At 58.3% G+C, this 24,670-nt stretch overlaps 1 protein-coding gene across 3 annotated transcripts in view; it reads left to right on the top strand.

The window, feature by feature from the left end:
* The first annotated feature begins 730 nt into the window (after nucleotides 1-730).
* The window catches only part of ZNF385C (zinc finger protein 385C), a 54,521-nt gene continuing 30,581 nt past the window's right edge, over nucleotides 731-24,670 (top strand). For 2 of the 3 annotated variants that reach the window (XM_027896050.1, XM_027896049.1), the window contains exons 1-2: nucleotides 731-841; nucleotides 17,615-17,863. In XM_027896050.1, coding sequence (XP_027751851.1) covers nucleotides 805-841; nucleotides 17,615-17,863 — 286 coding nt within the window. In that variant the 5' untranslated portion in view covers nucleotides 731-804. The remainder of the gene's footprint in view (nucleotides 842-17,614; nucleotides 17,864-24,670) is intronic. The other variant, XM_027896051.1, reaches the window with a different exon arrangement.

Genomic DNA, 24,670 nt, shown 5'->3' with positions numbered 1-24,670 from the left:
AGCCTTTGCCTGGCGGCGCCTTGTGCTCCAGCTGCGACAACTGAGGAGCAAAGAGCGGCTCCCTGCTGGCTCCCTCCCTCCGTCCCGCCCCCGGTTACCCGTTCACCCTCCTGGAGCATCTGGGCTGCCTGGGCACGGCCAAGGCGTTATCCCACCCTGCTGGCCGCTGGGTCTGGGTCAGACCAGGGGCTCTGCCAGCGGCGAAGCCCTGCAGCCCCCCCGGTGCCACCTCCCCGGTCCGCGCAGGGAGCTCCTGGAGAGCTGGGCTGCCTGCAGCTGCCCGGGGTGAGGGACTGGAGACCCTCGTTCGGGCAGGTCTGAGACCTGACCCGCCAACGCTCCACGGTGCTGGTGACACCGGGAATCTCAGTACCCTGAAATCCAGGTGCCCGTCCCACAGCCCCGCTTGTGCCACCCTCCTCTGCGCGCCCAGCCACACACCTTTACCGACACCCTCCCCTCCAGTCCCCATGAAAGAGCCTGGGGAGCCCCTGTGTCCCCACCGTCCCAGCCCGGGGCACCCGGGACCGCGGGATGGGCTGCGGGAGGACCCCCCCGGGGCGCCGCTGCGGGATGCAGCTGCGGGATGCAGCACCGGGATGCGCCGCCGCGCTTCCCCCCTCCCACCCCGCGCGGGTGCGCGGCGCCGAGGGGGGGTTGGACCGCGGCGGCGCGCGCGCTGCCTTCATCCCCCCCCCCTCCCGCCGCCTTCCTCCTCCTCCTCCTCCTCCTCTTCCTCCTTCTTCTCCTCCTCCTCCTCTGGGAGCGCGCTCGCCCGGCCGGCAGCGAGAAGCCGGCGGGAGGATGCTGCAGACGGCGGCGGAGCCGGGCGGCTGGGCAGGTAGGGCGGGCGGGGGCGGCCGGGCTCCCGGTACCGGCGGGCCCGGGGCCGGGCTGCGGGTAGGGGAGTTGCAGCCGTAGGAAAGTTGTGGGAGCCGGGGGGATGCGCTGGAGGGGCCCCGGGAGCCGGGGAGCGGGGCCGGATGTTCGCCGGGGGCACACGCGGCTCCCCGCGCTCCATCCCGGCGGCGGCGGGAGCGGCTGCAGCGGGGCGGGCGCGGTGGAACCCCGGCCCCGCTGAGCCCCCCGGAGGGGTCAGGGCAGGAGGGAAACTTCTTCAGCGGAACTTTACCGAGGCCCGGGCGCAGCCCCTCTCCGACGCGGGGTTGCAGTTCCCACGCCTAGCGGGACCCGCGTGGGTGCCGGTGACCCCGGCTCGTCCCCGGGACACCTGTGGGGTACCCGGAGTGAGACCCTCACTGTGTGCTGGGGTGCTGTGGCAGCACCTGGGCATGGGTGGTGTTGGCCCAGGTGTTGGGATGTGTGGCAAGGGCAGGGCAGTGGTGGTGAGGTGGTCCCTGGGCCCTGCTGTGCTGGTCGGGATGCACAGCACGCCCTGTGTGTCCCCTGGCTTGTCCCCAGGGTGCCCGGAGCTGTGTGTGCCCGTGCTGGGCTCGGGACACGGAGAGGTCCGTGCTGGGGATGGAGCAGAAGCTCTGGCTGCCTCCACGAGGACACTGCTCTTACGGAAAAGGTCCTTTACTGAGCTGTGCAAAAGCACTTTCTGTTGGCAATGGGGGCACTGGGTGCTGTGTCTCTGGGTGGGGGCAGTGGGGTGTCCCCTGGTCCAGGCAAGTGGAGGCAGCAGCAGGATCCTCACCCAGCGGATTGCCCGCTCTCCCCGGCCATTATCAGTGGACTTTGCTGTTAACTCGGAGCAGCAATGAGTTATGGTGGAAGCTTTTGAGGAGTTTGCGTGGGGGTGGGCAGGGCTGGGGCTCTGCTCTGCCCCAGAGCGAACCCCGTGGATCCCGGCACAGGGACGTGCCTGTGCCTGCCCTCGGCAGGGCGGTGAGCGCCAATCCCGCTGGATAGGCGTGTGGGAAAACAACGTCTTGGCACAAAGTGGCTGCAATTTGTTTTCAGAGCAAAGCTTTAAAGTGTTGCTTAAATAGAGGAGATGATTCTGTGTGAAGGTGGGGGTCTAGGGCCTGGCATTGGACTCATGGAGGCTCTAAGTGGCTTCCAGGTTGATTCACCAATGAGGAGGGATGGTACCTTGCTGCTGGAACTGCCCCTGCGAGGGCTGGATGTGTTCGTGGGTCACATGTAGTCTGGCAGCACCTCTGCCCTGTGGGGAGCAGTTTTGGGTGAAAATACGAGGCAGGAGCTGTCCCTGCACTGTTCAGCGCTGCTCACGCATCAGCTTCACCCCCTGCCTGTCTGGGGTGTCCGAGTGGGGAGCAGAGAGGTTTGTGTGAGCTGCTGTGTTTGCATGTGGGGCACGGCGCCTGAAAATAGCATCAATGGGCAGTGCCGCTGTCTGTGACAGCCCGCGGATAAATGAGGCTCTGTCCCGGCTGCCAGCCTGGCTGGGAGTTTCTGCAGCCAACGCCAGCCAAATCCACCACCACCGGCTTTTTTTTTCTTTAAGTGCCTGCAGGTGTTTTCCGATGGAGCATCCAGCCCAGCGGCCTCGCTGAGTGATGTTTGTCACTCAGCTGGAATGGCTCCATGGGTTGGAGGAACTGCCCTGGTCCCTCAGTAGCTGCTGGCGTGATTCTGCCAACCAGAAACTCTCCTGACATACGCAGAGTTCAGAGCCGGGTGATGATACCCTGTGCTCTGAGTTTCGTGCCTGCTCCATCATCTGCCACGTGCGCTGGAAAAAAAAAGGCTGGTGTGACCCTGGATGTGGCTCCGTCTGTGAAAGCAGAGAGCCAGGCTCTGCGTTAGCAGGGCTGTGACGTCACACCAGGCTGTGACTTCCCACTGTGTGTCTTGTTCATGAGCATCCCTGAGCTCACATCGTGCTCAGCTGGGGCTCGGGAGCGGCTGCTCTCTCTGCCCCGGTGCTGTTTGGCTCCGATGGAGCAGCAGCCTCTGTATGGATAAAGCAGGAACTTCACTTAATAGTTCTGAGAATAAGAAATAGTTGTTGGGACTGGTGGCTCGCTGGCCTCAGAGCCTCATCCCCTTTGCTGAACTGTCCTGGCTGTGGTAGGTGAGGGTTGGGGGCACAGCTGCTCGGGTGAGGAGGTGCCATCCTGCTGGAGCATGTGCTACTGGTGGGCTCAGAGCCCATCCCATCCCATCCCATCCCATCCCATCCCATCCCATCCCATCCCATCCCATCCCCTCAGTGCTGTTTTATGGAGGAGCTGGTGCTCTCTCTGCCTGGCATTCCTGGCTGTCCTGGGATGAGGGTCCTGTCAGTGTGCCAGTGGGGGCATGGAGAGGGATGGGGCAGAGCTGCCCCAGTCCATCCCACCTGCACCTTCCTGCCGCTCATCCCCGAGGGCTGGCAGGGATGAGCAGAGCCTGGAGCAGCCACCCGCAGCCACTCCAACCCCAAAAATACTCCTTGAGCATTGCCCCAGCATCCTCAGACACTGGCTGGTGGATGGGTAAAGGAACCCTGGTCTTGGGGCTGTTATTTGCTGTATTTCTGGAGATGTTCATCTTGTTTGGCTTTTATCTAGTGTTTCTGGGGAGATCGATGTATTTCTACGAGTGCATAACACAAGCCTGCTATTGACTGAACAAGGACCTTCGCACGGATGCTCCCAATCCAGCACTGGACATGTCAGTCACGTTGCTTTACACTGGTGAATTTCCAGGGCTGGAAGAAAACCTGTCCTGGAAGTGAGGGGTAGTTCCCAAAGCGTGCTGGACTTACTCAGAGATTCTCCTTCTGAGCTCTACAGCCCATCCAGCTGTTTCTGCTCCTCAGCTCCATCAGGGCTGGAGTTTGGATTTTCCAAAGCCAGAGCCCTCGGTTCTGCGGCCCTTTAATCATTTCCAGGGAAAATAAAAATGCAAAAATGTGCACCCAGAGCAGAATAATGAAGCCCATGAGGGTCTATTTGTCAATTTAGCAACAATATTGTGATGTACAAAGGCTGTTTCTTAGTCTGATGTTCTGAGATTGCCTCCAAAATAGCGCCATAATTTCTGTGTCAGGAAGCCCCTGTCAGGAATTATGCCTGTGCTCTCAAGGAAACCCAGGCTGCTGCTGCTGCACTGTAACAACTGCTCCATTTCATTTAGAGCCACAACAGTTTATTTGCCAGTCATCAAAGGGAACCTGCGGATTTAAGGAGACAGGAGTTGCTCTGTGGGCACGGGATGCCCCGGGCCCTGTGGGAGCTCACCTGGCACTCCCCTGGATGCAGGGGTTGGTTTTTTGGAGGCGTTATGGTGCTTGTCCATGGGCACTCTGCCAGTGTGCCCAGCCTGGCCAGGGTGGCAGGGCTGGGTGGGCACTGTCACCCTGGCCGTGGCAGGGGGGCTGGCACAGGCATCCCGGTTCTGTGGGCACTGGGGGGGGCTTTGCCCTGCAGGGCTGTGGGGCAGAGCAGCTGCCCCCCCTGAGCACCCCTGACTTCACAGGATCTGAAGGCATTGGAGGGTCCCCCACTGTCAGAGAGCCCTTTATGGTTATTTTTTTTTTTTAATAAAACCCACCACTTTTCCCCGTGCAATGTAAATAGCTTTTTCTCCACAATGAATTCCTGGCAGAGTGCCAAGCCTTGGGGCTGGGGGGCCCTGGGGGTGTGAGCCCAGGCTGAGTCCCAGCTCTGGTGAGGGCTCTGAGCCCTTGACGCCAAACAGATCCGTGCCACTTTGAAACGGGAACGTTCCTGAGTCGTGATTTTGCCTGGCCTAATTATGGAAATTTTTTTAATTAGTTGATAAGAAAGATCACTGGGAAATTGCAAAGGAAACATTCTGAGGTGAAGCCCTAATCTGTGCCTGTGTCTGCCTGGAGTCAGGAGCTGCTTGGTCAGGCAGCAGTGGCTGAGTTCAGGGTGCTGTAAGGGCTGGGCAATCCTGCTGTTTCCCAGAGGTGCTGGGTTCCTTTGGCCAACAGGTTTGATCCTGGCAGCTTTGTGCCAGCTCTACCCACTCCTCTGCCTCATATCTACCAGGCAGGGGATGAACTGGGGCTTTCTGGGGGTATCCAAGCTTATGCCATCAGCTGTGCCCAGTGCTTTGTCTCCTTTTGGGTGTTTCTGCCTCTGACATCTGGCCACTGGCTCTTGTTCTGTGTCGGGGGGGTGAAGAAACTGGTGTACATGGGATAGGTTTGGCCTGTGTAAGGTCAGAGATGGCTTCTCATCCTCCTGTCACCTCCCAGTTCTGCTGCCTTGGAACTGGGAGAATCCTGCAGCCACTGCCCCGGAGGCAGCAGGTCACATCTTTGTAAAACCGTGTGGCAAAGGGCACGGAGCTTTTGGGGAGTATTTGTCCCTTCATCTGTTGGAGCAGCAGAGATGTGGGACCTGTGACCTGGTGCAGGTGCCATGGCAACGCTGCCCCAGATGCTCCCTTGGACCCCACTGAGACCAGGACCAGCGTGGCAGAGATGCCAGTGCCCACCAGTGGTGGTGACTGGAAACCCCCAGCAGAGTGGAACCCCATCCTGTTTTTTTGTGGATGTGGGTAATTCCCGGCACATTTTTGAGGGTTGGCTTGTGTTTTTTTTTTTTTTTTTTCCTGACCTTTCCCTGCTGCTGCTGTGTGTGATTTGCTCCCCTCGCCCTCCCCAGCCACGTGCCCGTGGGGACGTGGTGTCGCCGCTGTTTGTCTTGGTCGGGAGCGCCGCCGCTTTGCATTCGTTTGAAGGGCTGAAGGCACAAGAGCCCGTCTGTGTGCGAGGCTGGAGACTCTTCAGAGGAGCTTGAAATGCTTGTAGGAAAAAAAAAAAACAACAAAAAAACCCAAACCAACAAAACCAAAAACATAAAAAGCCCAAACAAGGGAAGCTTGTTACCCAGCTGGCGGGAGATTCTGGGAGCAGCGCAGGGAAGCTGCTGGCTGGGCTGGGGGGTGAGAGTTGGGATCTGGCTGTGGGTCCCCCCCAAGCGCAGGTCCCCCCACCTCCGAGCCCTCCCGCCCAGCGCTGGGTGCGCTTCGTCGCACGCAAGGCCGGAGCCTATAAATATCCCAACTCCAAATTTTCAAGAAGTATTAGGAACTCTCCAGGCTTATTTTTGAGGGCTGTTACGAAAGGGCTTTAGCGGATTAAAGCTCTCCCAGATTAATCTGTGCTCGGGAAGGCGGAGGGTGTGGGAAGGGCAGCACTGGCACCCTGGGTTTGTGGTGCGGGGGGTTCCCAGGGGCTGCTGGGCTCCCCACTCCCCATCCTGCCAGGGTGTGGGGCAGCAGCAGTGGTTATCTGTGGGGCCACAACCTGGGGGGGCAGGGAGGGACACTCCCACAGTGCCTTGTTCCCCGTCCCCCAGCCAGTATCCATAGGACTTCTGGTTTGCACAGTTCAATGTCAAATTTCTGTCCTCTCTGGTTTCCAGGGGAGGTAATTAGCCAACAGGTGTAATAGCAATTTAATAAGTGTGTCGAATTAGCGAGCCAGTAGTGGTGTGGAGCATGCTGTGCCTTTGGAGGAGCCTTCCAAGGACTGGGGCTATGTCAGACAGGAGCACAGCCTTGTGCAGGCTGGGATCTGTCTGTCCAGGCTGGGATCTGTCTGTCCAGGCTGGGATCTGTCTGTCCATCCTGGGGCTGTGCAGGAGCTCATTCTTGGCCAGGAGCTGCTGCAGAGCTCGGGGAGGGACCTGGGACTGGTGTTCACGTCTGTGCTCTGATCCGATGGAAGGCACAAGGCGTGGCCGGAAGCTCGGGGCAGGATGAGTGCCGACTGATGCCGACTTAGGCGGTGGATGAATCAAAGGGATTTACAGACACCCGGCAGCCTCCTGCACCTTCGGGTGTTGGCCTGCTGCCGGCACTGCTGCAGTGCCAGTGCTGCTCCCACAGGCACAGGGAAGTGCCAGGGTGGGCTCTGGCAGCAGAAAATTAACTCCAGCGCTTGCTGGGGCTTGGCTTCTGCTTGGCACTGGGAAAGCTTTTTAATTTGTCCTTGGGAATGTTTCTCTTCCTAAGGACTTGAGCAAACCCCCTTGTTGAGGGCATGGTCATGTGTGACAGTGAGACACTGGGGGGTTGCAGGATCCCCCTCCAAGCGCCCCTGGGGCAGCTTCCCACTGCTCACTCACCCCTGACTGGCCAGGGAGCTCTTCCTTCTCCTGCCAGCGCTGGGGACCGTGACCCATCTGTGGCCCCAGCCAAGGGACCTCTGGCTGTGGAGTGACAGATAACACAGGCAGGGCAGGATGCAGGACCCTTGGAGGGTCAGGGCTGGTGTGATGTTGTGGTCCTGAGAAGGGTCCCTGCTCGGTGTGTCACCCCGTGGGGAGGGTGATGGGAAGAGGCGCTGGTTGGTGGTTGAGTGCCAGCTGCATCATGGATAAACAGCCTCCCCTTTGAATCCTAATTAGCACCCGGCTCATGAAGCCTCTTTGGCTGTGGATGGAGGTGAAGCAGGGCTGGTCTCGGGGGGCTCACGCAGATGGGGGTGACAAGGCTGCAGGACAGGGGTCACTGGTCCTGGGGGGCCAGAGAAGGTCATGTGTGGGGCCAGACAGTTGCTGTGCTGACATGGAGACTCCGCCTCCAGCACAGGGACCCTCATGAGGGCAGGGCAGGCAGGGCCACAAAGACGCCTCTGTGGAGGATTTGGCCTCTCCCCACCTGCCCTGGCCCCAGTAGCACTTTGATGGGTGTAAATGAGTAACAGAGAGCAGGAAACCCTGAGGAACCCAGACTTGGCAGTGATGGGGGTCTTACTGGCTACACCCAGAACCCTCCACCCATTGCCAAGGCAAGTGTCAAAAATCCTGCCTTTCTTCACCTGCTGACAAGTCATCGGAAAAGGGTAGATTCTTTAAAACATAAAACAAATAAAATTAGGTCTTCTGGTAAGGGATTAAATCGGGGCCCTCAGCTGTATTTATAGAAGGTTCAAAAGTAAATCTGTTCCCAGACTGAATAAATATTTTGCTCAGGCAGGCACGATCTTCAGTTCATCTGTCTTGGAAAGACTTGAGTGAGAGGGGAATTGATTTTCTCCAGCCTGAACAAGGCAAGCGCCTCTCAGACCCAGATAGGGAGTGAAGTCCCATTATCGGCTGAAATGGGGAAGCAGCTGGGAAATCATTGAAGAGAAAGCAAAAACGAAGCTGCTTTAGGGAGGTGGTGATTCCCTGTCCCCCCTGTGGTGGCTGGGGCTGCCACCCCTTCGGAGCTGCTTTGGGGCCGTGTCGCTCTGGCCCCATGGGAGGGTTTGGTGACACTGAGTGACTGTCTGACAGCGCTGGCAGTGGCTCCCCATGGCAGACAGGAGTGGCTGGCACTGGTTGCACTGGTCACACTGGCTGTGCTGGTTGCACAGATGCAGGGACAAGGGAGGTGACATGGGGGACCTGGGGGTGGCTCAGCTGGGATGGAGAGGGATCTGTGAAGGTGCAGTGGCAGTGCCAAGGACGTGGAGCTCAGTCTCTGCTCCTGCACTGATCACCTGGAGGTGCAGACACGCCGCTGGCCAGGTTGGCAATGCCAGACACAGAGCCACCTGGGACTGGACCTACTCTCTCGTGCTGGCTTTCTGCACTCAGACAGTTGCTGTGCTGTGGCTGCCCTGTCTGTAAGGACGAGAAGAAATTGGTGACATGTCCCTGTCATCACTGTCCCCAGCCTGGGGGACGCAGCCATTCGTGTGGTCTTTGGGCTGCTGCAGGTGGCCCGGGCAGAGGCTCCCCCAGCAGCATTCTCCACAGCACTGGCTGTTTCGCTGCACAGTTCCAGCTCAAAGACCTTGTTAATTCAAGCCGGCACCTGGTGTTTGCAGACATCAGTTACCGCCAAGACGAGAGCTCAGCGCTTTGCTCTCGACAAAGGCGGCTGCGGGGTCAGCACCAGCGCAGCGTGAACTGCACAGCCAGGGCTGCCCGGCTGCCCACGGCTGCAGCTCTTCCCTTGCCCTTCCCCAGGTCAGAAAGGAAACAAAACAATGCAGGGAGAATGAAGAACAAGCCAAAGCCAGAGTTTTCCAGCTCCTTCTCCCTGTTTCCCACGGCAGAAACACATCAAACAGCTGCTTGTCTGCAGAAGGTCTCCCAGCCCCAAGTGGGTGCCCGGTGCTGGGACGCCGTGGGGGGAGCGGTGGCGGTGCCAGGCGAGGGTTTGCCGTGCCAGCTCTGTCCGCCCCGTGCTAAAAAAAGCCTCAAAATGAGCAAAATTATGCGCTGAGTCACTAATCGTTCACCCGCTGCTTTAGTCACCAGTGCTCCCACACCGGGGGACGTTTGCTGAGGGGGCACAAACCGAACTGTCACCGTGTTAAATGGATGTGGCCGAGAGCAGTAAAAAGCTGCTGCTGCAGGCGCAGCTCCTGACACCAGACGGGCCATTGGGCTCCACGGCCGCCGGAGCTGCTCAATTACTGACAACTCCGTGATGAATCCATTGATTAATTGTGGCCGTGTGCTGCGGCGCCGCGGAGGTGGTGGCAGTGGAGCAGCTGCTGCCTGTGTCCCATGACAGTCACTGTCCTGGTCCCCGTCCTCCCACGGGCATCACAGCTCCTGCCGAGGGACACGAGCCGCTGTTCCACAGGTGCTGGTGTGGGGCAGCACCTTCCGCTCGTGGGGTGGTGGGGCTGAACTGCAGTGTCAGCATCCTGTCTGCTGGTGCCCCCCCCCCAGCTCCCCCTACCTGAGAGGGGGGCTGTTTTAGCCGAGTAACCCGCCATGCTGGAGCCAAGCGCGTGTGAAAGGGCCTGTCTCAGTGCAGGGAAGAGCCATAAAGGGCCTATTTATGGAGCTGGCTCCTCGCAATGTTTTCAGACACAGCCCTCGCATGTTTTCATAACAGCAACGCCTCCACCTCTCGCCAGCTGCCAGCAGAGCTGAGGCTCTTGCCGCTGTCCCCCGCACGCCCCGGGGAGCCGGGAGCCCCGGCGATGGGCTGGCGCCTGCGGGGCTCACCGTGTGGATCCCGGCCCCAGCACACACCCCGAGGCAGCCCACGGGGTCATGCCTTGCCCACGGGGTCATGCCTTGGCTGCCTCCCCCATCCCGGCTGGGAGCTGGCACTGTGCCCACCCTGGGACACGCTCGGACTCCTGGCATGGATGGGCTGCCTTGTCTGGCAGGAGATGGGCCTGCCAGCAGCCCCTCTGCCTGGTCCACCTCTCCACCATGTTTCCCACCACCTGGAATTCTCTGGTGGGCAGCACTGAGCGCAGGGCAGTGTCCGGTGCCTGGGTGGAGGAGCAGGAGCTACCGGGCTTCACCCTGGGAATACCCCGAGGAGGGACCAGCCTCTGCTCTGGTCATGCCTCTGTGCTGCTCATCAGTTGATGAAAACTGCCCTCTCTGTGCCAGGCACCCTTTGGTGACAGCGTGGCAGCCCCTGCAGTGACGGCACAGCAGAGATGGCAGTGTCATGCACGTGTGGGAGGCAGGTGAGCACAGAGGAGGGAGCAGGGAGATCTCTCCTGCTCAGCGCCGAGGCGCAGGAGGCAGCAGGCGTGGGGCTGTCTCCTTGGCAGGGAGACAAGTAACTTTTCACGAGTCCATTTAGGAATTCCTTTCAAACAGCAACGCTGACCCACCCGAGCTCATTAAATAACATTAATGGTGCTGCCCAAATAAATACTCCAGCTGCCACCCGCGCTGCCGGCCAGTACTCGCTGCCCTCTGCCCTTCTGGGAGCAGAGGTTTTCTAGTTTAATTGGGTACACGTGCTTCCCTCCTGACACTGATGACCCCCAGTACAGCAGCGGATTCTCAACACTGCAGTGACTGGGTTCCTGCAGCTTCATTCCAGCACTGCAGGAGCAGAGCAGTGAGTCCAGGGGCTGGCAGGACCTGGGAGAGGAGCAGAGACACCAAACAGTGGTGAGAGCAGGGGACGAATCCTGGCCAGGCTTGTCACTGAACTGATTCAACCCAAGCTCTGAAACTCTTCTCCTTCTGTCCTCCAGCCAGTGGGCAATGCACAACTACGTTACTCCATATCTAGGAGACATTGAGGGATGTGGGCAATTCATTACTGTCTGTCCTGTTTTGTTTCCTTGCCTGTCAGTGGTGGTGTCCTGGTGTTCACAGACAGCTCAGGGTTTCAAGGTGTGAGCTGAGGCTGAAGCCAGTGCTCTTACAGCATAGCTCTGACAGGATCCTCACACCTCCATCGCTTTGGGGACCCCAAGGGGTTTGGGGATTCACCGCTGCCAACGAGCTCAAGGCTTTAGGGGCTTGGCTTGAGAGCTGCTGCTGTCAGCAGGGATCCCAGGTGCTGGGACTGCAGCATTGTGAGGGGGAGTTCCGACCCCAGCTGAGGAGGATGCAGACCCGTCTTTTCCTCTGGCACTGTCACCTCGACTATGTTCCCTTCTGTGTCCCCCTGAGGGATCCCCCCCGAGGGGGGGACACGTGGCTGGTGGGACCCCCAGACTGCATCTCCCAGGGCAGCAGCATCGGGTCCCGCTGGGTGCTCGCCTCAGATCCTGATGACTAATTGCCCCGCAAAGAGCATTTCTCACAAGTTTCTTTCACAAGAAATGGCAACAAGGCTTTGATTCCGCTCTCCTTTTCCTTTCTTCCTGTCTTTTTTTTTTTTTTTTTCCCCTCCCTTCCTACCCCAAATGCAGAAGCCTCTTTGATCGTGCGGGTTCAGGCTCCGTAACGAGCATCTCTGTTGGCGTCGGGGGGTTGTCAGCGCGGGAACATGACAGCGTGTCTCCTCGTCGCCTCACACGCAATGAATTATTCCTTCCACTCTTTCTTTGTACCATCTCTGGGATAAATTACTGCTCCCAGATGGGCTCGTCACCCAGCAAAGCATCCTTAACCTCTGGGATGATCCCTGTCCAGCACGGAGCGCCGGCCACTGCGGCTCACCCAAGGCTGCAGCAAAGTGTTGGAGTAGGGAATTGTCAGCCCGGCTTGAAAGCAAATTGCTTTGCCAATTTATTTTCTTCCTTGTGTATGAACATATTTTTCTTAAAGGGATGCTGTCACATTAAATATGGAGCTGCCAACTGCAGGCATTAAAAAATCATGGGTCGTCCCATTTTCCTTCCTCCCACTCTAAATTCTGAGAAAACAATAAATTCGGGGTTCTTTTTACCTGTCATCTGCCTTTCAGCTCCAAACGCTTTTTCAAACTATTCCCAGCAGCCAGCAGGTTTGGGAGCTTTAGCACTGTGACAAGCACCGTGGATCTGGGGTAGACTGGGGAGACCCCTTGGCCACGTCATTGGGGTGTCCATCTGTCCCTGGGCCCATGTTCCCAGAGCTCTGGGCTGAGAGCAGCCCTGGAGCAGTCCTGGGACACTGCTGGGGGAGCCTTCCCTCCCACCACAGCTGATGGGACTGAGCCATGTGCTGGTAAGGAAATCTTCCCCAAATCTGTCCTTGAAGGGTGATCACTGTCATCAAGCTGCCTGAACTCTGTGTCACTCTGTCGTATCTGCTGCGATGAATGCAGAAAATACCTTCCCGTCTTTAACTTTCCAGGCTCTTTTTTAGAGAAGGTAATGAAAGTTTTGTTACACTTTGATAAAGTGTGTTTCCATGAACTGAGCATGTTGCTGAGCTGGGGAAGGAAATCAGGCATTTGTCAGACTGAACTACCTCGTGACAGTTTCTGGAACGTGTTTCTGAGGGATCTGGGATGGGATCCTGTCTGATCTGGTGTCAGGTATCAGAAATCCCTCATATCCGAGAGATCTGACTGAAAACAAGTTGGGTCGTGCTTAATCTTCTCTCTGCTGCAGTGAATCTCCCTCACACAGCTGCAGGTGGGGATAAGTCTCTTTCTGCTCTTAAATTTTAAAGGAAAATCTCTTCCAGAGCTCAGCTGCTCCCTGGCCCCACTGCACAGGCTCCAGAGCCTCCTCCAGCAGATCGGGTGTTTGATAACGTTTATTTTAATAAAGCCCTGGGCCTGTTTGATGGACACATCCAAAGCACTACATGGATTTGAACAGATCCCGTTGCAAATATCTCTATCTGATACCCCTGCCATGACCGGACTGCAAATGTCACTTGCTTAGCACTATCAAATATTTAATTTACGTTGTAACACAGGAGCCTGTGAGAGCTCCAGCTTAAATTGGAGGTCTCCTGTGAGCCAGCAGCTCTCCACAGGCTCGCTTAAAGGCCACTTTCTGCCCCGAAAAGCTCCTCATCCAGATGCAGAAGCGAACGGATCTGGGAGGGAACACTCTGCCCACCTCTGCTGTGGGTCTTGCTGGGACCCCACTTGTCTCTGTAAGTGCTTGTGAAGGTTTTGGCCTCCAGGGAACACGTGGGTGGGGGAATGTGACCGTCGCTGCTGCCACCGCGGTGCTCGTGGCAACGCCTGTGGTCTTCTGCCTTCAGTGGCACCACAGCTGGCCCAGCTGTCGATGTCTGTGGTGGGGGTGGCAGGACCCCCACCTGGCTTGGATCTCCTGGCTTGGATCTCCTTCTGGGTCCTGCACTTGTGGAAAATCATCTGGGAACTTCCCCGTGGCAGCTTTGTGAGGGGGCACGAGGTGCTGCCGGGGCTCGGAGCCTCCCCGTGCATCACCCAATTCTCTGTATTTTATTTCCTGAGAGAACATAGTGTCTGTGTGAGATGTGGCTCTGCCCTAATCTTTGTGCTGACCACAAGGACCCTGAAGGATGCTGTGATCCTGCCAGCCCCGTGCCAGGCTCTCCTCCGCTGGCCGCACGTGGAGCGGCTGGGGGAGCAGCATCCGCTCAGGGTGATGAATTGTGGAGCCTCCATCCTTCCTCTCCCACTTACAGCCAAACCCTGGGACGGAATGCCACACTCCCTGCCTCTGTTTGCTTTGCTGTTTCCTCTGCTGGTGTGAGAGCGGGTGGCAGCTGCCCAGGTTTTGCTTCTCCAGAGAGGATGGGCACATCCCCTGCCCCGCTGCAGAGGAGCAGCCTCGTTCCCTCCACGGCATCTCCTTCAGCTGGGTTTCAGCTGTCCTCGCCGCCCGGGAACGGGGCTGGGATCTGCTGATTCAGGGGACACGCAGCCCTGCGGCGTTAATGATCTTGATGTGGGAACGAGAGGACAGACGCAGTGGCACCGTGCTCGGTGCGATGCTCCCTGCCCTCCCGGGAGGGGAGGCTGCACAATGCCCCGCCGCCCTTCAGCACGTGGGAGCAGCACCCAGGGGAACCCCGGGGAGCATCTGAAGGTAAGGGCCAACCAGGGCATTTGGGGTGCGGGTCGTCAGAGCCCCCTGCGTGCCCTGGTCCCTGTGCCAGGAGCCTTTGGGGAGAGATGGCTCCCACTAATCCTTGCTCTGACGTGGGATAGTTTGCGGACTGATCCCAAAACGTGCCTTGTTCTAGCATTATCTGAGCATGTATCAGGGCTAGGGGGTGGCTGGTTTGATGCCGTGCCATGAAATGCTGAAAGTGATGCAAGCGTGGCCAAGGCCCTCTGAAACCTGCAGTCTGCCTGGATCCGCTCAGCTCTCAGGCCAGGACATCAGAGCAACTCCTGATGCTGTAGCAGATCCCCTGGGCCTCCTCCACCAGCAGCAGAGCACCCTGCACTTGCTGCAGCGAGGCTGGTGGCCTGCCCATCCCTCCACCAGCAGCCGGTGCCTCTTGATGGAGTCACACGGGGAATTCTCTGGGTCCAACCTTTGAGGCAACCTGGGAAGCTGCCCCGTTCCCCTGCCTCCCCCATCACCGAGAGCTGCTGTCAGGTGCATCCTCCTGCTCTTGGCTCAAGCTGGCTCCTCCAGTGCCACCTCCTGCCAGCTGGCACCCCCTGCCCCGCGTGACGCTCCAGGCTCTTTGGGAACTTGCTGAGCCTCAGGCACCAGCTCGGACGTGCCCGGCTCTCGTCCGGAGGCTGCTGATGAGGGCTGATTTAGTGGCAATCGAACCGCATTTGAAGTGCTCCTTGAAATATGAGCCAAGTGTCGGGAACTCTCCGGGCGTAGGGGCGGCTGCGGTGCCCTGACGGCTGTGGCACACGGGCAGGAGCCGGCTGGGCTCAGCAGTGCCAAGGGCAGGGCTCGGTGCTCCCTTCACAGGCACCAGGTAGGAGCCTCCCGCGCCGGGGTGGGGCACCAGGTGCTGCTTCTTGAGCGTCGCTGTGTCCCGAGCCCAAACGGGTGGGTGGGTTGGAAATCGCCCCTGCCAGCAGAGTGTGTGGAGGCAGGATGGTGGAACTGCTCCCCCCTAAGGGGTCTGGGGGCTCTGGAGGGAGGGCACAGCCAGGGTGCCTGGTGCAAACGCTCATGGCGATAATGGGATCACGGAGCTGCTCAACGGTGCAAACCTCAGGGGATGGGACGCGGTGATTTGTGTTCAGGTGAGGGGTTGTTGCGGCTTCCGGCTGTTCTGAGGGTCCCTTCAGATGTGAAACAGGGACCATGAAATCGGTCCTTACTTGGGGGGTTTGAGGGAATTTTGTGGCAGTTGTTGGTGGCCACTTCCACGTCAATTCTTCTACTTCCACTGCTTTTATTTGCTGTTATGTGCTCTCAGCCGGGAACAAGGAAGGTGGATTCAGTGGTGAGGAATCGTGTGAACTCGAATCAGATTCTTTTTTTATTTTTTCAGATTTTTTTGCTCTCTTAGTAGGTTCATGCAGACTTTCTCTTCAGGTGGTGTTTTCCCTGCTCCTACACTGCTGAATGGACTGATCTCCCGATCAGCTGTTGTGATATCCCCTCAGCTCTGTGGTGAAGGCAGTTTGACTGAGAGCAAGGTTCTGGTCCCACGTGTTGGCTTCAGAGAGTTCCGACCCTATAAAGGTCCCACGGGGCTCGTGCTGATGACAGGAGGGAGCCTGAGGGTCCCTAGGAGGGGAATGTCACTGGGGTGGCATCACTTAACCTTCGCCGTGTTTTAGTTTCCTTCCCGTGAAAGGTAACAGCCCCCCAGAAAGATCCTGAGTGCTTTGCTGAAAAGGTGAAATCCACTCCAAAGTGGTTGTCGGTCAAGACACCGCTGGCACATGTGCCATGACCTGTCCCGTGACCCATCCCAGCCACGAGCAACCCGGTTTGTGGCCCTGACACCTGAGAAGCAGAACAGGCGCAGCAGAAATTAAGTGAATGAGACAACAAGCGTGTGTGTAATTAGGACAGACCTTCAAACGCTGCCCCGGGAGCAGGGACAGAAGTCACTGGCTAATCAGAGCAACAGCAGTGCCTGTTTTAAAGACGAGGGAGACTTTGGGGGATACTTTGTCCACATAATGTTCCAATTTTAGCTCTGCGTCCCGGGATGTAATTGCATTAAAAATACCCGGGGAGGGGGAGGATGCCAAGGGCACCCAGCGACCTGCCTCCTCTGGCGTGTCCCCACCAGCGCACCGTTCCTGCCGCGTTCTGAAGCCCCGTCTCACATTCCTGGCGCTGATCATCTCCCAGATCCGCTTTCCGGCTGTTCTGCTAATGGTTATCCCGGGAAAGGCCTCCGGCTCCGTTAACAGCTCGTGGGAAGACCTCCCGCTCCTTTTGGCTAAGCAGGACTACTGATGGAGACACTCGCGGCCGCCTCCGGGGGTGCGGGAAGGCGCAGGATGGGACCGAGACCCGCCGAGGACTGGGGGTGCTCGCCCCAAGGGTGGGTGGGTGGGTGGCAGCGCATCCCCGTCCCGCGAGGGGGGGACCAGCTGGCTCCTGTCGCCGCTGTCCCCGGTCCCCGCCGTCCCCGGTCCCGGCTCCCACGCGGGAACGGAGCGGCGGCGCCACCGCGGGGCCGCGGCCGGGGCTGCAGCGCCCCCGAGACACCCCCCGACCCCGCCGGTGGGCCCGAGGACCGAGCGCTGTGTGGATGGGGAGCCCCACCCCGAACCCACCCACGCCAGCGAGATGCAGGGGGGTTTTGGGCTGCCTGAGCCAAAGCCCCCGTGGAGTACACGCGTGGCTGAGCCCTGCATAGTCCCCATGCAGCCCTGCCCGAGGATGCCAGGGACGGCTCTGCAGGGCACCCTTGGGTCCTGCCTGGCCACCCACAGACACCCTGGCCCCCGCCTTGGCCCCTCGGGGTGTCTCGGCACAGCGTGCCTGTGGGTATTTGTAACCAGCAGCTGCCAGCTCCAAGGTGGTAACTGGATCACGGGGCTCGGGTGACCTTCGCGCCTCTGAGGCTGTTCTGGATGTCCCACCAGCTCCCAGCTCTGGGCTGGGCAGCAGGGACAGTGTCCCTGCAAGGCAAAGGTCGCTGGAGGGCTGTCCCCAGCTGACCCCAGCGCCTCCCTGGGCAGCTTTTTGTCTGTGGTGTCTCTGTGTGGGTCTGGGCTCCAGCTCCCCACACAAGGCAGTCCCAGATAGACCCACTCTCAGGACAGGCACCTGCTGGTGGCCGGCAGTCCTGTGCCAGTCGTCCTCCTGCCATGCTGGGGATGGGCTGTGGAATGCCCACACCGCACACGAGTCCTGCCAGCTGAGTCTCTTGCCTGCAGAGAGTTGGTTCCATCCCAACTCTGCCTTGGGGCCAACCCACGGTGCCATCCGGGAGTGAACAGAGACTTGAACTGGACACAAGGAGTGTCTCCTGGAGCTGGAATCTTGGAAGAAGTGGGTTATTCCCTGCTCCAGCACTAACCTTCTGGGAATGCTGCTGCTCGTGTCATCTGGCCCAAACGCTGTTGCTCTTGCTCAGGGATCCCCCCTGGATCCAGACACCCCAGAGGTGCGGGACCTGTGCTGGGCTCTCACGTGGCACCCCGTTGCTGTCCCTCTGTCCTCACGGCGGGTCTGTCCTTCCTCCCGCAGGCATGAAGCGACCCCTGAGCCCATCCCACAGCCCCGAGAGCGCGGTGCGGCTGGCAGAGGTGGCCAGCTGCCCCCCCAGCCAGCCCGAGCAGCGCATGAAGCGGGAGAAGAAGCACCAGTCGTTCACGCTCTGCGAGGTCTGCAACATCCAGCTCAACTCAGCCGCGCAGGCTCAGATCCACTACAACGGCAAGTCCCACCAGAAGCGCCTCAAGCAGCTCAACAAGGGGAAGATGCCGGCAGCCCAAGGTAGGAGCCCGCCCAGCAGGTCGAGCTTGCCCAAAGGCTGCCCTTGCTCTGGCACAGCTGCTTGGCTGGGCTCACGGAGAGTTCGGGAACGCTGTGTTTTTGTCCTTGGCGTCTCAACTGCTGGTCTGCCTGAGAACTGCGGGGCTTCCCCCAGCTGTCGCTGCCAGCTCTCAGGTGGTTTTGGGGCCCAATAGCCCACGCTGTGGCACGCAGGGATGGACACGTGTGGGTCTGTCCATGTGTAAGTGTGGCTGCTGGTGCTCTGTGTCTTTGTGAGTGTATTCTTGGGTTCTGTTGATGGTTTTGTGCAGCGGGAACGAGCGTGTCCAAGGGTGGAGTGGTTCTCGGTTTCTGGGCTTAACGGATGCTGCTTCCCCGGTGCCAACCCGACCCTGTTCCTCCAGGCTCCTACTGTGCACAGCTCCTGTATCTGTGCTGAGTTTTGATTCAAAATGCTGCTTAGATGGTGGTGCTGAGGCCCCTTCAGCTGCAGCAGGGATGCCAGCACACACAGGTGCTGCGCCACTGGGCAGGAGCTCGTGCAAGGGCAAGGACTCACTTGCCCTCTGTGCCATCTGCCAGTGTTCACCTGGCCGGGCCCAGCTGGCTCTGCAGATTTTCTGCATAAAAGCAGGGAGATGTGCCCAGAAATGTCACCCTGTCACCATGGCTGACCTGCTCTGCCTGAGCTCTGAGGGTTTGTCTGGCAGTAGGAGCAAACCACGAGAATTTCACAGAATCACAGAATGCCCTGAGTTGGAGGGAACCTTAAAGATTATCTGGTTCCCTGCTCCTGCTCTTCCTAGAAACTGGGCAGACTGGAGCCATAAATTCCCAGCATGGCAATGGTCATCTCTCTGCCAAATCCTGTCCTGACTGGTGCTGGTTTTGTTTGGGCAAGGCCTGGGATATGCAAAGGAGTTGGTCTGTTCATCATTGTTACTGACAGATGGAAATATCGCCGGCTATTTTAATGGGGACAGGGCTCATAAATTCCAGCCTGCAGCTTCCAGATCCTACCCTGGATCTGTCTGTGGCTCGATGGGAGGCTGTCCAAGGATGTGTTTCCTAACGAGCCAAAGAATCTCAGAGCGTGCCAGTCTGCTCTTTGTGCTTCTGCACCGTCCCTGACCTCTGCCAGCGTCGGGGTGCGCAGACGTCGCAGCCCCAGGGCCCCTGAGCTCTCTGCTCAGCTGGGTAGGGTGCAGTGGCTCCTGCATGTGCAGGGCTGGGATCTGCTCACTGGGGGATTGCAGGCAGCAGCTGCTCCCCCGCGCCTCCCTGTCCCTCCTGTTCCTGCCGCAGTCGCTCCGTGCAGCTGGAGCCGACCTTTCCTTGCGCTTTTGGTTAAAAATCTCATTTCCCAAGAAGGCACCATCCCTGTCTGCCTTGCCCCAGTGAGCTGAGGACAAGCACAGGACAAGCTCCTGCCCGTGCTCCTGCCTGGGCTGAGGTGTGTGGGCAGGAGGGCGCGGGCAGGAGGGCGCAGGCAGGGCTGGCAAGGTCATGGTGCTGGTGGGGCTCTGTCCTGTCCCAGCTCTTCACTGGCCAAACTAGCACCTTTGGGTGCTGAGGAAATGCACCTGCCTGTGATGATGGGAGCAGTCACCCTTTTTTGGGCAGGTGCCTGCTCTGGTGCTGGGCTCAGCCTGGCACAGACCACGGAGAGGAACAGCTAACAAGGGACTCCAGTGGCACGTCAGCACTGGGGGAGCTTTGGGAGGTTAAAGACAATGGATTAAATGAAATAATTGAGTTAGACAAAGATGGGACATTCCTCTGGGCTGGAATCTCTGTCTCATGCTGACACCTACAGCTACATCAAAGGCTGCTTCCCAGCTGCTGCTCAGTCTCCCCATTCCCCTCTGGCTCCTCAGATCCCGTTCTTCCCGCATAAGCTGTGAACGCTGGCATCTTATGGAGCAAAGCTGCAGAGGAGCATCGCTGGCAAACGTGCTAATCAGTGCCATTACAATTCATTAGCTCTGTGCCAGAAAGACCCCAGCTTAAAAACAAATCATTGCTCATTAGGCGTTTCCTTGCGAGGCAGATCCAGATCCCTGTTGTCCCACACAGAATCACAGTGCAGGTGGTGATTAGATATGGGGTGCCCACAGATAAAAGATGTTTTCATGTCACAGTTGCCAGTTCTAATCCAACTGGGTCACGAGTGATTTAATTATTGCCTGTGATTTCCAAGGGAGCCCAAGTGAGCTCAATTCCCTCTTGGAGTCCTCAGAAGCCAAACCCTCATCTGATGCCAAAAGAGCAGGAAGAGCTGATCCACCCCAAAACGGGGAGTGGTGGCTGCAGGGTGAGGGCAGGGGCAGGGATGGGGGGCGGCTGCTTCCCCTTGTCATCCTGGATGATCTCTGGGGCTCCCATCACAGGACAGGCCGAGCTGGAGTATTTCAGGAATTTACAGCCTTATGCACTGCTCCCCAAAAGACCTTTTCACCAATGTCTCAAAAACGTCATGGGATGTAAAGAGCAGCTTGAGCTCACCGCTGCTGGAGCAGCATCCCTGGGCCCTGCCAGCTCACAGAGGCAGTGGGAAGCAGTCTCCTTCAGAGCAGCAGGCTCCTGGTCCTGAGGGCTACTTGGCTGCTCCCCCAAACTGAGTGCCAAGGCAGGGTTGGGCCAAAACACCCAGAGCCACTGTGCCCCGGGGCTGATCCATGTCACAAGCTCTTCCTCCTCTCCGTGTGCCCCGTGGCACCCTGACCCTCTCCTGGGCTGCTCAGTGCCACCTTCCCCCTCACACTGGGGCTGCCTGGTGCCGTTCCCCCCTTTGGCAACACAGCCCTGCAACAAGAGTTCTGTGCAAAGGGAAAGGCCCTGGTTTCCCCAGTTATCTGCTGAAATGTCTGTCCATGCGTGTTTGGGAGCAGAAAGGCTTGAGATGAGCAGAGAAATCGCTGTGACAGCTTCAGCATCGCTGGGTCTGCGGCGCAGAGTGGGGGCCCCGGGAGGGGATGTGGGGACCCCGGGGGAGCCTGGGCTGCTCTGGGAGCTGGAGGGGCTGGCAGCTGCTGGTGGGATTATCTTGGGTTTCACAGGGAGTGCCAGCTGAACTCCCGGATTTTGGCAGCTGGGGGCAACCCACTCCCCTTGACTGGTTCCTGTGGGACAGAGTCTGGGTCACGGTGCCCAAGGCTGGGTTATCGCCTGTTGCACTGACCGAGGAGTCCATGGCCACGCTCTCCACTGGGCCAGGATAGCCCTGCTGGAAAACAAATCCTGAAAACCACCCAGGGCAGTGCCTGGGAAAGCTGTGCCCTGGTGTGGGGAGCAGTGGAGGAAGGGGAGCTGGTGAGTCTGACCATGGACAGTCTGCTGGGTGCATGATCCCATGCCATGATCCTGCTCCGTGAGCCTATTTTACGATCCCGGTCCAGGATCCTGCATGTGGTCCTGGTCCGTGATCCTTTTCTGTGACCCTGCTCTGTGTGCTCTGGCATCTCATTGCTCAGCTGCAGCATGTTCCCTCCTCCTTCCCTCGGCTGCTCTCTGCTGTTGCAGCCCTTCAGCTGTTCGTTACCAAGCAAACCGGTGCCAATCCCATTTTGTCCTATTTCGTGTTCCTCACGGAACCCTTTAATTGTTTTTAATAAACAGGGCGATGCTCAGTGGGGCTTTGTCGGCAATAAACCCCATGTATTGATTTAAATAATCTGCAAACATGTGGGATTAGGGTCTAATTGGGACTAATCAGGGTGCAGCGGCCGTGTCACCACTGGGTCGGGGCTGGGACGTCCTCCTGTCTGCCAGAGCTCCCGGCCAGGCCCAGCCTCGGGCGCCTGCCAGGACCTGCTCCGGCAATGCCAGGGGGAACGTTGCTCTTTCTGGCTCCCTCCTTAAGTCCTGCAGCAGCTCTCTTGCTTTTGGGACCTTTTGGAGAAATCTGGCAGGGAAAGGCCGGGGTCTGCCTGGCGCAGGAGCCGCCTCACAGCGTCCCTCGCCGGGGACCTTGGCAGCACATCGGGCTCTCCCGAACTTCCCAGCAGCAGATCCGTGCCCAGCCTGAGCGTTAAAGGGGCTTTAACATTCAGCTGGGGCAGACCCTGCATCTGCTGGGTGCTGATTGACACCCAGTGCCCAGGCAGCACCAGGGGTCAGATTTTAAGCTTCTGTGAATTTAAGAAGGACAAACATACGGAGTCCTCCTGCTCCGCTGGCCTCGGCTGCTCCCTTCAGCTGTGAGCAAAGATGAGCAAAAATAGCTTTTCAGATCAGATTTGAACAACCTGGAATCTCAGTGAGGAAAATACAACGTTTCTTTTCACCTCTTAAAGATGCTGGCTGGGATCAGGCATCATTTGCAGAAGCGTGGTTGGGTAATTTTATGGTTTCCTTCCCTCTGCTCACTTCCAGGCTTCTCCCTTCCCATTTGGGTGTAGGGATGGGTGAAGGGACATCCCTTGGGGCTCCTGGGGGCAGAGCTGGGAGGGCTGAGAAGGGGAGGGATTTGTCCCTGCCACTGGGAACTGGCAGAAAAGCTCTGTTTCACTAAAAGCTCTTGTTCTACCAAAAAAAGCCATTTTCCGTGGTGGAAAGGGCCTGCGGGCTCCGTGTGAGAGGCACTGCATGAGCCCAGACCCTGCTCCAGGCACATCAGCCTTGTGCCAGCCCATGAATCCAGAGAAAACTGCTCCCTTTCTAAATCCTCGGAAAATACCCCATTAACTTGCTGTCCCTCTGAAAAGCCCAGCTATTCAGCTTTCTGTGGATTAATAACTCCAGCATAACTAATCTCTGATTTTATTGCGCCAGTAAACTTCAAATAGAAAACGAATTGATCAGTGGTCAGCGTTGGCTGGAAGGGTTTCACGGTGTGGAGCCTTCCCCACTGAGACTCTGCCCTCCCACTCTGCACCCTGAGCTCTGGCCAGAGCTTCAGGGGTGTTTTTCCCTGACACACTTACTCTAAAAAGATCCTTACAATTTAAACTCACAGCCATAAAATGACACAGAGAAGCTGCTGGGCTTCTCTTGTGCTGCTGGGGCACGGAGGAGGTAGGAGACCCCACGGCAGGAGCTTGAGGGGCTGGGCTGCATGCTCCAGCTGCATCTGTGGAAGGACTTTGCCTTAAAAACATAGAGGACAAGCCAAAAGATGTCAAGGTCAGATAATATATATCAAGCATCACCTTTGGGTGGGCTGTAGGGGTGCCCAGGATGGTGTTGGCAGAGACTGTGCTGTGGCGATTCTTCCCCAAAATCAGTAGGAAATTGCCTCACGTTATTTTTAAAGCCCTGCAGTTGCGAGCCAGTTCTCCTTAATCGTGGATTTTGCTGTCACTTTCTTCCAGTCGGTTTGCTGTCAAGCTGCCTCAGTAGCGTTTCACAGCCACTCAGCTCAGGGCTGCGACACACGTGACATTAATTAGAAGTGGATTAAGAGCAAGGAGGAACATGTAGCCATGGAATATTTCACAATTTCCCACGTAACATCAGCTCAGCAGGTTTGGAAGAGGAAAAAGCCCGAGATTTATTTTAAGTGGGGAAAAAAAATGGTCAGAGCAGCAGCTAAATCGTGAGCGTGTCCCAACTCGTCAGCACCCGCTGGTCCCCGTCTTGAGAGAGCTCTGAGCCTGAAGGGGCCTTTCTGCAGGGCTCCATCAGCAGCTCCGAGGAGGGGCGAGGTCTCTGGGAAGGGGGTGACGTCCCCCTAGGAAGGCAGTACGGTTTTTGGGAAGCTCTGGGGTCAGGCAGCTCCTGGCTCTCCTGCCCACCCCAGGCATCAGATCCAACTGCATCCTGCAGGGGGGAGCTCAGCTGTGCCCCCCAACCACTGCGTCTAAAACGTCCCCAGGGAGGGGAGAGGACACAGAGCACCTCGGCATCCCCGGGTGGCTCTGCTGTTCTCAGGCAGCCGCTGTCCCGTTCTGACGCGGGAGGGAGATGAGCATCCCGCAGCACCCGGCTGCATCCCGCAGCATCCCGCTCCCACCCCAGCTGTCACTGGGGATTAGAGGTGCCGGATGGAGCAGGTCGTGCCCGGCTGTGCGTGCGAGGGCTGCGCGGCCTCCCCGTGCCCAGGCGCTGTCCCAAAGAGCACCGGGGCTGGCTGGGGGGGGGGGAACACCAGGGAGGGGTGACAGCCACGGGGAGGTGACTCGTCCAGGGTCTCCATGGTGAAAATGCAGCTCATCCCCCCCCGGCCTCCAGCCCCGGTCCCTCTCTGTACCCACTGTTTCTCTGTGCTGTGCTGCTCGCCCGGGGACACGGGAGGAGTGAGCGTTTGGAACTGGGCGAATGAGGAGCGGAGGCAGCTCGGGGGGGAGCTGGGGGAGGGCGAGCGAGGGGTTGTGGGTAGTGTAGAGCTGTCACTGTGATTTAGGGTCGACTGCTTAAACTGTTTTATGTTCCCAGACAGTAAGTCGTAAGCAATATAAAATTTTCTCTGAAGAGATGATCTCCCCTCGTCACGCTCCTGTGTCTTTCCCGGAGTGAGCTCTCCTTTCCATAACCCCATGGCGTCAGCGCGGGTGTGCAGAGGGAGAAAACGGGATTCTGGCCTTCAGAGCCATGGACACAGCCCAGGGTTGGGAGCAGGGATCGAGGGGCTGGGCTTGCAGCCCCCCCAGGCTGTCCCCACCTCTCTGCTTTTGGAGTGTGCGAGTTGGATCAGGACTCTGGAGCTGTCGGAGCTGTCGGAGCTGTCGGAGCTGTCGGAGCAGGGATGCCTCTGCCTGCGGGCACTGCCTGTTCGCCTCGAATTCAGTTCCCTTCTTTTTTCTTGCCCCTGAGTTATCGCTGCTTTTGGAAAGCTCGCCCACCATGCTGCTCCAGCTCACCTTTGGT

Source organism: Empidonax traillii, unplaced genomic scaffold (genome assembly GCF_003031625.1).
Source record: "Empidonax traillii isolate 1590-97213 ecotype Southwest subspecies unplaced genomic scaffold, ASM303162v1 scaffold476:size613836, whole genome shotgun sequence".
Taxonomy (NCBI): domain Eukaryota; kingdom Metazoa; phylum Chordata; class Aves; order Passeriformes; family Tyrannidae; genus Empidonax; species Empidonax traillii.
This window is presented reverse-complemented; position numbering and strand designations above follow the sequence as displayed.